The sequence below is a fragment of the Triturus cristatus genome, chromosome 1_1 (genome assembly GCF_964204655.1).
Source record: "Triturus cristatus chromosome 1_1, aTriCri1.1, whole genome shotgun sequence".
Classification (NCBI taxonomy): domain Eukaryota; kingdom Metazoa; phylum Chordata; class Amphibia; order Caudata; family Salamandridae; genus Triturus; species Triturus cristatus.
The window spans coordinates 1271834916-1271848839 of NC_140579.1; the positions used below are offsets into that span (position 1 = coordinate 1271834916).

The following is a 13924-nucleotide window of genomic DNA, read 5'->3' on the forward strand; positions in this document are numbered from 1 at the left end:
TTGGGTTCCCCCAGCACTTCACCTGTGCAATGACTGGACACAAACCATGGAGAAGAAAAACACCACCCAGAGTCCATTGCACCCCACGATGGGCACTCCAGGCCGGGGACGGATGGTAGTAGAGCGCTGTGGGGCCGGGGCCAGGTCAGGCCTCACGCCCTTATTATCCGAAATCTCAGAACGTGCATCCACCTTTGTACACCCAGAGACTGTCCCATTCCCGCCTCTTCTACGCTCTTCACCCCCTTCAGTTCAAGCCACATATGAGCTGGAGAGAGTCTGTGACATTCTGGGGGTAGGAAGAGGCCATGGTTCCGTGCTCACGGACCCCATAGGACTAACCACTGCCAATGCACCGAATGATGCTTCATTACAGGGAACAAGTTAAGTTCTGTCCCGTCATCCCTCTGCGCCCCTTGTTCTATACTATTCTTGTAGGGTTCGTGACACGGTTTCTGTTGTTGCTTGATTGGCGCTAGATGGATAGAGGCCAGTTGATCCTGGGCAGAAACTCACAAACCCCACAGGCCCAGCAAGGCCCCACATAGGCACTGAATGAATGTGTAACAGCAGGTTCAAGCAGTGGAACCAGGTGGCAAGTATCATCACAGTTAGTGATGTGTGGCCTTATGAACCACCCTCACACCACACAGGGTACACAGATACCATTCGGCCCAAGATTTAACAACACTCTTCACCGGGTAGTGTAGTGCGGCCTTATGTAAAACCCTCACACAACACAAGCACTCGGATGCCAGTCGGCCCACGATCTGACACCCATCACCGGGTAGTTAGATGTGGCCATACCAACAACCCTCAAACCACACTCTAGACAGCCCAAGATTTGACACTTCACCAGGTAGTGTGGTGTTGCCTTATGTTCAACCCTCACACCACACACGGCACTCAGGTGCTAGACGGCCCAAGGTCTGACACTCTTCACCCGGTTGTGCTGCGGCCTTATGTACAACCCTCACACCTGAATGTGGCCGGCCCAAGATCTGACACTTGTGAAAGCACCGGCAAAGGCACCGAGATCCCGCTGAGTGCGAAGAGCCGTGGATAAAATAATGTATTAGACATACTATTATTTACTACACAGGACAGGGACATTTGGAGAATTCCTGGAACAGTCCATCTAGTGACGGTGTCAGCCCACTTTGCATTTACAGTAATAAAAAAAACATTGTCTCCAGCCAGAGATTGTGGTTTATGCCTCGAGACACTTTGTCTGTTTGTGGTGCTGTACTACAGACAAACACAAACAACGCACAAGGAGCTGGAACAGAAGGCGTTGTGGAGGCCGGCAGGACTGTGCAGTCTGCTCCGGGTACCCCGCACACACAGATGACCACTGCAAATACTGCACACACAAACATACACACACACTACCTCCCGGTACACGCTCATGCACTGCACACCCTACACCTCCTGCAAACGCCACATATTAAACGGATGGGGCAGTAAATTAATAGAAGGGTATTAGTACAGGCCATTTAAACTGCCCCATTCCCTCTCACTCATCTGCGTGCTCTGAACCGGTGTTCATCCTGGTGGCGATTCCTGCTGCCCGGATGCAGTTTCTGTCTACAGGCGACGTGTGGAATATGGGACATTTGTATGTGTGTGTCAGCCGGGTCAAGCAGGGAGCATCATCTGGTAAAAAACCAACACCGTCCTAAACAAATAGCGACGACAGGCTAGGTTAAATTCGGGGTTACCCAAAACCTACTAACTAATGGTTGAAAAAGTCACGCGTCACCATGGATTCAGTAGGAACCATAGGGAGTGGAACCTGACAGTGCAGACAGGGCTAACAAGGGATGCCGATGCCAGGAGAAATCTAGGCGCCCGTTGACACGAAAACACCAGAGACAGCCTTCGTCAGCGAATCATGTTTTGGAATCAGAAATGACGATGTTTATTTGTGACAAAAATGGTTATTTGCGTGACAGGAGAATTGAGTGCGAAGTCCTGACTATTGAGTTCAAAGGTTTAAAATACTTTCCTCCCCCAAGAAACACGCGCCCACCAACACATTTAATAAGTCTGTTAAAGGGGCACATTGTTAATTCACGTGTACGAATGCAAATGTTTGAATAACTATGCCTTAATTCATATTTACAAATTACAACTTTTAAAGGACTTTGCCACCCTGGCAGTGACATGCAGTGTGCTCGAGTCCTTCTTCCTTCATTCTTTTTCATGTGTCACAAAACCGTTGGAGCATTTAAATGAAGAATGTGGGCGATCGGAGGGAGTGGACCAAGAGCAGAGGCCAAGCTGTGGCCTCTCAACAAGCGCCAAACTGTACCTCCGAGCAGAGGCCGAGCTGTGGCCTCTCAACGAGTGCCGAACTGTACCTCCGAGCCTCATACCAGGCACCAAGCTGCACCCTCAAGGAGAAGGAGCGCCGAACTGCATCCCAAAGACAGGGGCCGAACTGTGGCCTTTCAGCCCCGGTACCTCTGAGCTGAGTGTGAGCATAACTCACTGTCGAACTGTCCACTCTCCACTCTGTGCCGGAACATCCTTATTGACGAAGAATGTTGGAATTGTCTATATTTTTTTTATTCAAAAAATGTCTTTATGGGGCCATGAGTTTCTAATTAGAAACACATGGCCCCATAAAGATAAGAAAGTGCTTTGCGACAGCAGCAAAGCAGGCGACCCAGTCTGGATTGGAGGCGAAAGGGCGTCAACAAAAACCTTCATTTCCAATAGCAGGCCACCGTTTAGCATAAACGGTGACGCAAGCCAATGGAAATGAGGGGTGGGGCTTTGAGCCCCTTTCTGAAAACCCCCCATCCACAAAATCTCTCGCCGAGCGTGCAGCGCTTTGCGCTGCAACGCTAGGTGAGACCTAAAAAACTATTAACCACATGAAGCAGTTGAGCCATGGAGGGATACAACGGAGCATTAGAGGAATTAGAATGGGTAAGCTACCCAAAACATGTTATCGCTAGTAGGAAAATCAAAAAACACCTACATCTTCTATTCATAATCTGAAAGAAGTAGTTTTAACTTTTGGCGTATTAGAGCTCTATTTAAGGAGTCTTGTTATACAACATGGGGTAAAACATCTGAAGGAATTACCGTACAGGTAGAGAGGAGTTCTAGGCCTAGCCACCTAACTGCCTGGCTGACAAAATCAAACAATGAGGTGGACAGAGTACAAATCTATTTTTATACCTACTAATAACTCAGAAGTCACCAAAGTAGGACGTGGTCATTCCCCTGCAGATATATATGTACCTCACATGCTATTTTCTGGCACTTTACAACACAGACCTTTATCACGCAAGTAATAGATTTTAATTGCATTAAATAAGGGTATTATGGGGAAGGAATGATTTTAAAGGTTAAGAGATGGGAAAGGGTATGGGAGAGTAAGGGAGTTTTAGGTATGGGTAAGGGTAAAGGTAGTGGGGGGTTTAAGGGATTACTAGACTTCAGGGATAGGCAAGGTTATAGGGCAATAAGACATTATTAGGGATTCAGGGAAGGATGTTGTTATAGGTTAAGGGTATGGCTATTTGATCCAATGATAGGAGTAAGCTAATATTACCAGATGCATTGTTAAATGCAACTACTGACAAGAGCAATGATCTAGGTGATCATGGTTAGGAACATTCACTTTTTAAATGTTGGTGACATATGACTTCCACTTTTAAAAATTGACTATTGTGCAAGTGTTGTCTTGAAGCCACCAGCACTGCTTCAGCTGGCTGGTTTCTTGAATACCCGATGAAATCTACTGGACCAAAATTCTGATAAAGTTAGCCTGCAGATCAAGTTGTACATTGATGAGAATGAAATGTCTAAACCCACCTAGAGGATCTATGCTACTCTATGAGGACCACTGAACCCAATTAAGGATTAGTTAGTTTAAAAACAACATCACACACACACAAGGGCAATTCAGTCTGCTGGGCTTATTTAGATATCCATTTTTAGGTCTCGCCTTGCTATCGCGTAAGCGATCGCAAAGCGAGACTATTGTAAAAGGGCATTTCAAAGTGCTCCCAAAAAGCGGATTGCTTTGCTAGCACGCGCACAATCACGCGCTTGGTGCCGCCATGCACTCTGCTTTTTGGGAGCACTTCAAAGGGTTCGCACCCTGCCTGGAATGCGCTCCCCCGCCCCCAAGTGCGCGCGCACCACGCTCCGCCGGGCTTGTCTTTTTTTTCATTTTTTTTTTTAAACTTTAAGCGCGAGACGCGCCTGCGGCCAATTCTTGTTTTTATTTAGGTCAATGAGGTGAACGCTTAAAGAAAAATATGATTTAGTAAAAGAATGCTATACATTTTATGCGTTATGTAAAGCAAGAGGGGGAGGGGCACCCCCATTCCCCTCACTCGTGCAAGTGTACTTGTTTCCAGCACGCAATCAGTGAAGCTCGGGTCCGACCTCAACAAAGACAACGTTCTTCGCTGTTTGTTTACTAGTTGCGTGCAGGACTAACGCATGTCGAAGAGCACGACAATTGTAAGTCAGTTTTTCTCGGGCGCATGGCGTTCTGTTTCATTTCAGCGCGGGTTTTTATTGCAATGTTATGATTTGTCACTTGATCTCAGCCATAAGATTTAGAGGGGGTGAAAGAGCAGAAACCAGGCCTCCTCCTGCGCCGTTTTAATCGGATTTTCACACAGCTCAGCTTTCAACAATAGGAGCAGGCTTGTCAGGCTGATGCCCGGATTCCCGGGGGGCTGAATGGCCTCTGGATTTAGTTTATTTTACCCAACGCTCGCTAAAGGCACTTCGTGCATAATGGCGAGGATGAAAGGAGGACTCCAGGGCCCGTGGTCTTATTATCATCCACTAAATCTTTGTTGCCTGTCTCCTGTTTACAAACACTCCATGTTGCCTTGACACGAGTGTTCCCTTGACTTCCAAGACGTCTATTGTGCATGAAATGTTGCAGAAAAGCAGAAATTACCATTTAAAAAACCCTGATGTCACTGTGGGGGTAAAGCATTAAGGGGGAGGGGGGCACGTACTGGGTAAAACCGCCCCTCTTATACATTCACTGGCTCGAATTCAGCCTAATGTTCCGCAGCTTATTGCAGCCAAAAGGCCAACCCCACCTTTGGGCAGCTCTGGGAACGCACCATTGATGAGTCTGTGCGGTGGGGCGGCCCCACGGCACCTCAGCAGAATGCGGCTGTCTACATTGGAGCATCATTAGCACACCAGGCCTTACTCAGGCCGGCGTTAGTACATTTACTGTGCCATCCGGCAATCAGTTAATTTTGTGAGAATAGTCAAAGCTGTAGTTGAGTGTTTTGCTTTGCTATGATTGATGCTAATATGTATTATTCTGAAAGCACTGTACTGGTTTCCAGTCTTTTCAAATATCTTTTAAAAAGCACTGCATTAAGCATTTGCAACGCAATAGGTCTCGCATTTACGCGGGTTTAAGCTATTGGCATTGTATATGACAATGCCTTTTATTTATGTTTTGAAAACCAAAACATAAATAAAGGGCATTGTCATGTACAATGCCAATAGCTCAAACTGCATAAATGCGAGACCTATTGGATTGCAAATGCTTGTTATATTTTATAATTATTGGTAACATGTTTCTTCCAAAACACAGTATAGTCATCAATTTTTTTTATTACTGCATTTTCCTACTGATCAAATATCACAGGCAATAGTAATTTCAACTTGTGATGTTGTGTATACAGCATTAGGTTTATAATCCTTTATTTTAATGCTCTAAAATGTTGTGAGCCCAGTTTCAAATCTCCAAGTTTGATATTTTTTTTAAAGGGTTAATTCAAATATAACGAAACCACTAACAAGATCTGGATGCCGGTATGCAGCTTTCCTTTGTGACAAGTACACCAAAGTATTCCCAGGCCTGGCTAGCACTACTTCAGGAACATAGTTGACAGGCCCTCTCCCATGCAGCATAACCTCAAAAACCCAAAGGGCGTTCTTCGATGTTTAATGTGTGGCGAGGATGGGTGTTAAAGAAAGCTAGGTCTTTTGACAAGCTCAAACACAACATACTTACCTCCGAACAGGTCCAAATCCCTCAAGCCCTCTGCAATGAATTTTTCTGACACCCACCGCTAGAGAGAAAAAGACAAGAGTTATTTTCTGCATGCATATTTCACAGGGCAGCAAAGGCATTAACAGGATTTTTCAAAAGACATGCAAGTACAGATTATGGTTGGGTAATAAACAGCTTAGCTCACTTGCTGAATATCATAACTACTGCCACAAAATGTAAAATCAGAAACATATACTATTTCAATATGGAACTTTTTTTGTTAAAGCACACTATACATTCATACTAATGTTTAAGCCCTTTTTAATGGTGACAATTCACTGCTATAGATACAGCAGGAAGCCAAATGGGGTGGGAGTCTGGGTGCTTATGCACATCTCACTGTCGTTCTTTGAGATAATGTTGACATTTTTGAATAACCATACAATGTTTCACTAGTCTAGGTACAAAACTCAAGAGTTATTGGGACAGCCTGAAGCCTTGTGTGGTCAGTGAAATGACCTTTGCCAGCCTGGCATAAGACAGCCGCGGTCCCTGCAGGTAAGATCGGTATGGCGGTGGGGCCAGGTGGGGGGACATTTCCACAGGCGAGGAAGAGGGAAAATTAAATAAATAATAAATGTTTCCTCGTCATCGTCTGTCGAAATCCCCCCCACCGGGCCCCACTCGCTCTCACCAGCACGGACCGCGGCTGGCATAAGGCCTACAAATAAAAACGTACTTTCTCCCTTTGAAGCTCGCACAAGAAGGGCCTGTCTAGGTTGGGCCCCTGCTTGGGTCTGTTAGTTACCCAAAAGCAAAGGTGCTGATTTCGTTAGGCTGTGGGTCATTAGGATTTTCTTATGTGGTTGTGTAGTTTATGGTCTGGCTTGACGAAGTAGCTGTCGCCAGACAATTTTGTGAGCATCACTAGAGAATGGCTTTGGCAGCTCATACTTGTTAGGAGCCAGGATTACATGTTTTGATCTGGCCTAAATTGTGTGCTTTCACAAAAAAAAGTGCGTGTCCTCCACACAGCTGTGATCATTTTATCGGCTTTATCCAGCTGTCTAAATTTTAACTTTGAGGGGCACACACACAAAATTGTAATGTTATTGAAGTGTCTGGGATAATTGATAATTTATGTTGTTATTCTCCGGTAGTTGCACAGATAGGAGGATGGCAGTCATTAACCTATATGGATATTTAGGTCTGGCTTGACAGTGCAACAGTCACCTTACCTTTTAACCTACACCAATATTATTCTACAGTTCTTTGTTCCACACAAATACATTTTTACTTGTAATGCTTCATATTACCATACACCATTGCTTCAAAGCCAAATCTATTTGCATGGTCAATGCTGGTTTACTACTTTTAATAAAACAAGTATTTAAAATAAACAAATCAAAAGTGAACAAAATAGCTGCAACATCGTGCTAAGCATATATTTTTAAAGTCAATTAAAGTAATAGCTGAATGGTTTTAGATAAGGAACATACATAGTATGATAAAAACAAGCAGCAGTAGGAAGAAAGAAACTGCTAGTGTCAAACACGCTCCAATACAGGATACATAAGGACCAGTAGGAGCTATAGAAATAATGACTAATTAAGTGAAGGGAGAACAGAGTATAAGAAATGCTATAAAAGGTGTGCATGGAGTCCCAAGACAAACAGTGGCTGAGACAGATTAGATGGGGGGGGGGGGGGTGAAGTGAAGTATAATAAATCATATACACTTACAAGAAAAGACATGGAATCCAGGTTTGGTAGCACTATGCCAGCAATTCCATCCAACATCACACTGAAAACAAGAAGCAACATTTATCATGCTGCATAAGCAAAATTAGAGTACACATAATCAAGTCAACACTTAAGGAGTTAAAATGTTGTTTTGTTTGCACATGCAGCTGGGGGCAACAAAATCCTCAATTAAAAAAATAAATAAACTGGACTATCTTTGTATTTGTACATGAGTAAAAACATTCATGAACTTAAAGATAGATATATATCTATTTGAGTCTCATTAGAGAAGATAAAAGCTGGATAGTCAACAAGGCTAGCACAGTGCCATTTAAAATGCATGGACTACCACAAACAAATTAGAAGTTCAAATTTCTCTATAACTTGTTACATTAAAGCAATCTTGCCTTACCAAAGGCCAGACAGGTAATTTAAGAGAGGAGTTTCAAATCCAGATCAGTAAAAACAACCTGACTGCACTTACCCTTCAACTAGGTTAAAACAGTGTTGTGGCAAATGTGCAAACCAAGTTTATTAATCAAAGGTTTTACCTAAGTGTTGTGTTTGGAACAAGCAAGTACATACAAAATGTATTAACAATTTATTTTAAGAACTGTATTGCTAGTATCCTTTTTTTACCATTCCCAATGTCCACCCTGCTCTATAAAATCACCCAGCTCGAGTAGCAAGGACCTTAATCTGATTAATGTAATATTCACTTGTGATTTTGGCATGAAATTCTGCCTTTGTTTTAGATTGCAGGAGTTCAGGACAAGCAATGCATGGTTTCCCTGTGAATGCTAAAAAAAAGAATCATTCTCAAATCATTTCAATATTAGCCTGTATACAATTATATATTGCAGACATATATATATTATATATATATATATATATATATATATATATATATATATATATATATATATATATATATATATATATATTCACTGAAAAAACCATAGGTTTCATGCACGTTATAGTTAGGAATTGGCATTTAAAAAACCTTTGAAATTCACTGAAAAAACCAAAGGTTTCAGGGGCGTTATAGTTAGGAATTGGCATTTAAAAAACCTTAGAAATTCACTGAAAAAAACATAGGTTTCAGGGGTGTTATAGTTAGCTGGACATTTCCCTCGTACAAAACCCTAGAAATTCCCCTGTTATAGTTAGTTCAGCTAACTATAACTCGCGCCCCCGCAATGCACTGCTGATGACGTCACATATTACATCACTCATGACATGGTCAGTGACATCACTGATGACATCATTAATGACATCTCAAATGACATCACTGATGACATCACTGATGACGTCATCCATGTGATAAATTACTGCATCTTCTCACACCCTAATTTAACCGTTGATACACCAACTCAAAATTTCAGACGTCCATTCTCAAAACCATAGATACTCCAATACCAATAACTACATACCCACTCATTAACTCTTAGGTCTACATACACCTCCACTCACTCACCTGTACAGTCACTCATACTTACAGTCACTCCGTACAAGACTATCATATGCATTTATACACCTACATAGACACTCACATACCACCAATCATCCATAGAGGTACTCTCACACCTAGTCAGTCAGTCATGCAAATAATTAATCACACTCCCATTTACTCACCTATGCAGTTATAAACACTCAAGTTCACTTACTCATAAAAATAGTACCACATTCTTACACTCTTATACAATCATTGATACAAGCACACACTCATCCAAACAGCCACTCTCACAATCACACACTCTCACATATACCCACTTACTCTTACACGCATATATACTGCCTTTCACATATGTAGTTAGTCACACATGTACCACTGAGATATACATTCAATCCCTAACACACCCATACATACACTCACTCAACCATACAGTTCATCACAGATGCACTCTAAAAACCATGCACCCATAGAATCACCCACTTACACATCTATGCACAGAGTCACACACACCCTACCCACACAAACACTCAGGCACCCATACAGATAGTCAGACAACCAATCAATAACCCATATAGACACTCATATAGCTATTCACAAAACCATGCAGCCACTTATACACCAACAGACAGACACATACAGACATTCACACAGTTTAGTCACTAGTCTGCAGTAAGATACATTTAATGACTCACTTATAGAGTCAGTTACGCACCTAGAAAATCCTCCATTCAAACACTTGTACACCCACTCATTCTTCCACAGGCCTTTCACTATAAATATATAAAACATATTTAAACTTTACAGAAATACACAGTCACTGGATGACGTCATCAGTGATGTCAATGTCATCAGTTATGTCATTTGAGATGTCATCAGTGATGTCATCAGTGATATCACTAACCATGTCATGAGTGATGTAATATGTGACGTCATCAGCAGTGCATTGTGGGGGCGCGAGTTATAGTTAGCTGAACTAACTATAACAGGGGAATTTCTAGGGTTTTGTAGGAGGGAAATGTCCAGCTAACTATAACACCCCTGAAACCTATGGTTTTTTCAGTGAATTTCTAAGGTTTTTTAAATGCCAATTCCTAACTATAACGCCCCTGAAACCTTTGTTTTTTTCAGTGAATTTCTAAGGTTTTTTAAAAGCCAATTCCTAACTATAACGTGCATGAAACCTATGGTTTTTTCAGTGAATTTCAAAGGTTTTTTAAATGCTAATTCCTATCTTTAACTTATCTCTGAAGATATCATGTTTAATGATTTTGATAGGATTTCTATATTTTTCAAATTCAGTGTCTCAATTTTATTAATTACGTTTAAAAAAAAATACTTTTTATCACCATTTTTTAAACTTATTTTTTCAATTAATTCTTTTAAAAATTAAAAAATATTATTTGAACTTAATGGGTTATTCAAACAATTTTGTTAACTATATGTTCAAAACTTTATTGTATATATTTTTTTCCTATGTTTTTGGATCCGCGCACCCTATGCGCACCGTTCTCAATCCCTACTCGTTAGCATCCGCGCATGGTAAGCGTTGGGTACGTGTTTAGTGCGCGATCGCAATGCGACCGGTACGTGACTCCCAGCCTATACGCGACACGTTCGATGTACGTAATGCGACGTTTACGCGCTTCCGCGATGCGTCATCTGCGTCTATGACGCGGTAGGTGCGCAGATCCCGCGAAATATTTAACATTTAAAAAACATATATATGTATTTCATGTGAATATTAATTGAAGACAAACTCTAAACTAGTCTTAAAACTAATATATTTTTACATGTAATCCTATAAAAAAAAATGTATTCAATTTTGCGGATGCACGCTGGGTGCGTGCTGCGTACGCGCAGGGTGCGTGGATCCCATGTGACCTGCAAAAAAAGAGATTTGATTGGTTCATTACACTTCCTCTTCTAACTATTGAAAGACCTCACCCATTTCAATCATTCTTCTTTGACTTTCTTTGGAGGACCATCTCTTTGGAGAAAAGAAGATTTTTTAGACTAAGTTTACACTTAACTTTGTTCAACCAAAAATGGCTGCAGGGCAGCAGGCATCAGCTGCATCTCCTCATATTTCTGAGGATGAATTTTTGGAGAAGGCACCACCCAAAGAACGTTTTTCTTCAGTGGGGTGGAAATTTTTTACTTTTCCCGAGGGGCAGAATAAGACCAATGCCACCTTGGTCACGTGCAAGATTTGCAAAAGAGTCCTGTCGCAAGGGGATCCTAACAAGAAATACTCGTGCGGCACGGCAAGTATGATGAAGCACATGAGGACCCTTCATCCAAACAATCTTGCACGAGAAGAGTGCCGACGGATGAGAAACACTACTGCTCCTGCGCCTTCCACCTCATCGCAGCCAAGCACATCAAGAGTGCATCCATCAGCCTAAACCTTGGACACCCGTCCTCAATTTCAATATTTAAAAATACTCTGCACTAAGTGCAATGCGACTTTGTGCTATGGTGAGCAGTCGATCGATCTGATCTGCCGCCGGCAAGAAAGTCACATTTGCTAGGTTTTTTTTGTGGTTTTTTTTATTGTTCCCTGAAGTTCATTGTTTGGTTTCTCCTGTTTTGTTTTTTGGGTTTTTTTTGCAGAAAAACCCCCAAAATTTAAAAGTTGTTCAGAAAACTCAAAAAAAATTATAAAAGAAGAAAGAAGAAAAAAAAAAGTTCTTGTAAGAACTAACTTTCCTGGTTTAAAAAAGAGAGCTAAATTTCTTTGTTAGTGTGTGAAAGTTTAGATGAATGTATGTGTAGTACGTAATTGACTGACTGAATGAATGCATTAGTAGCGTATGGTGAATGTATAAGTGCAGAACTACGAGGAAGTGCTGCAGCATCACACAGTAACCTCTTTAACTGCAGTGTGCTGTAGTACTTCTGAAGCACAGGGATGCAACATATGTACATAAATATGTTGCAAATCTGTGCTTCTCTCTGCACAGCTGCTTAAATTGCAGCCATGTGGTGACACAGGCACCCTTGCACCATAGTGCAAGGATATCTGTGTCATGTGCTGTTTGTTTTTGTGCAGGAAGACACACCTTCCTGCAAAAAAACAATCAGAAAACGCATTTTTCTCCTTCAATGTATGCTGAACATTTTAGCATGCATTGAAGATATAAAAATGTGGAGAAATTAAAACAATTCTCTTTGTTGTGCTTTCCTACACCAATTTTAGAATGGTGCACCATTCAAACACATATCGAGATTCATGATTTTTGATAAATCTAGACATGTGTCTTGTTCTATGAGTATTCAGTGCAATCATGCACAACAACACTTATAGAACACCCTTTCAATGCAAAGTGGTGTGTATGATGAGGTTATATTTACATGGAGTATAAAAAGTGCACAGAGTGCCTTTTCCTCTCTTTGTAAATATGAAAGAGTGTCTTGCACAATAAGTATGTTACAAAAAGTGACATATTTCCGGTTTCAAAATTCCTTGCGAATGATAGAAGGTAAGCACAGAGTTTTGTCTCCAAAGATGTTCAAAGAAGAATGATTGAAATGATTGCGGTCCTTCAATAGGTACAATGGGAAATATTATGAACCCCTCAAATCTCTTTTTTTGCAGGTCACATGATATCTGATTATGGTCAGATTTGAAAACTACATACGTATAAACAGAGTGTTTTTAGAAACATGTTTCAACTTTGTAGCTTCTTGCAGACCTCGTCATTCTGCATATTGAGACTTAGTTAAACTTACCTTCACAATAATAGGAATAATAAATGGTATACATTTTTTTCATATATTCATTGCAATCTAAATTCATATAAATTGCTTATTTTAAAATTTGGATCTGTGAACGAAAAGAAAAAACATTATAACATGTAATAATACATTTTTTATAACACAGCATAATTTCCACAAAGTAATGTGTTTGCCGTTTTCACTGTTCTCAGAATATATTGAATTTCACTAGAAATAGTGATTTCAATCGTACTGATCACTTAACAGCGGGGAAAAAAAAACAATCAGAAAGATTGTTAAAAAAACAACAACATACTATTCTCAGTAAAATACCAGAAAATACAAATCACACATATATGAAATGCTTACAGATTACAAAATGTTATAACTTTAACTTATAAAAACTGTAAATGTTGCCGCATTAAAATAATCACCGAATAAATGACCACCAAAAAGTCCATAATTCAAAAATATACCTTTCCTTGAGGCCAAATGGTATTTTTGCACTTCTTCTTTATGTAAATTGTCCAATGGTAGTCCTGTTAAATTATAATAATAAATTCCTCAGAAAGTGAATTATCTTCCTAAAACTTTGGCTTTAAAAATATTAGGTAGGAATTTGGTAATTCACTAGGCAAACGTTGTTTGAAAACCAACTGGGCATCATTACAAAGTGTCCAGCCTTTGTCACATTTTAGATAGGCAGTGTAATGTCCAGATGTGGTGGAAGGACCATCATGTAAAATTATTGCAATTGCTACAAAAGTCCTTCCTGATATTGATAGTTGTGCTGCTACAAATTGTTTTATTAAAGTATCCAATTTTCTTCTGTCAGCTGTACAACGTTGCATCATTAAAATTATGTATTTTCCATATTTTGTTAAGAATAATGTGGATAACATTTCTGATTTACATTGGCTACACTCCATGTTTTGAATTGCACCTTTCACTAATTTATTGAAAGACACTGATTTACAGTATGGTAATGTTAAATACAGAAATCTCTCA

General features: G+C 40.6%; 1 protein-coding gene and 1 long non-coding RNA gene across 2 annotated transcripts in view; one reads left to right on the forward strand and one right to left on the reverse strand.

Annotated features, from left to right (window-relative positions):
* Nucleotides 1-7800, reverse strand: part of LOC146871941 (STE20-related kinase adapter protein alpha-like) — a 366775-nt gene extending 358975 nt beyond the window's left edge. The window contains exons 1-2 of the mRNA XM_085652306.1: nucleotides 7744-7800; nucleotides 6023-6080 (exon numbers count right to left, since the gene is read on the reverse strand). Coding sequence (XP_085508432.1) covers nucleotides 6023-6080; nucleotides 7744-7800 — 115 coding nt within the window. The remainder of the gene's footprint in view (nucleotides 1-6022; nucleotides 6081-7743) is intronic.
* The window catches only part of LOC146871942 (uncharacterized), a 286199-nt gene that overhangs the window by 54506 nt on the left and 217769 nt on the right, over nucleotides 1-13924 (forward strand). The gene's annotated exons all lie outside the window — the stretch shown is intronic.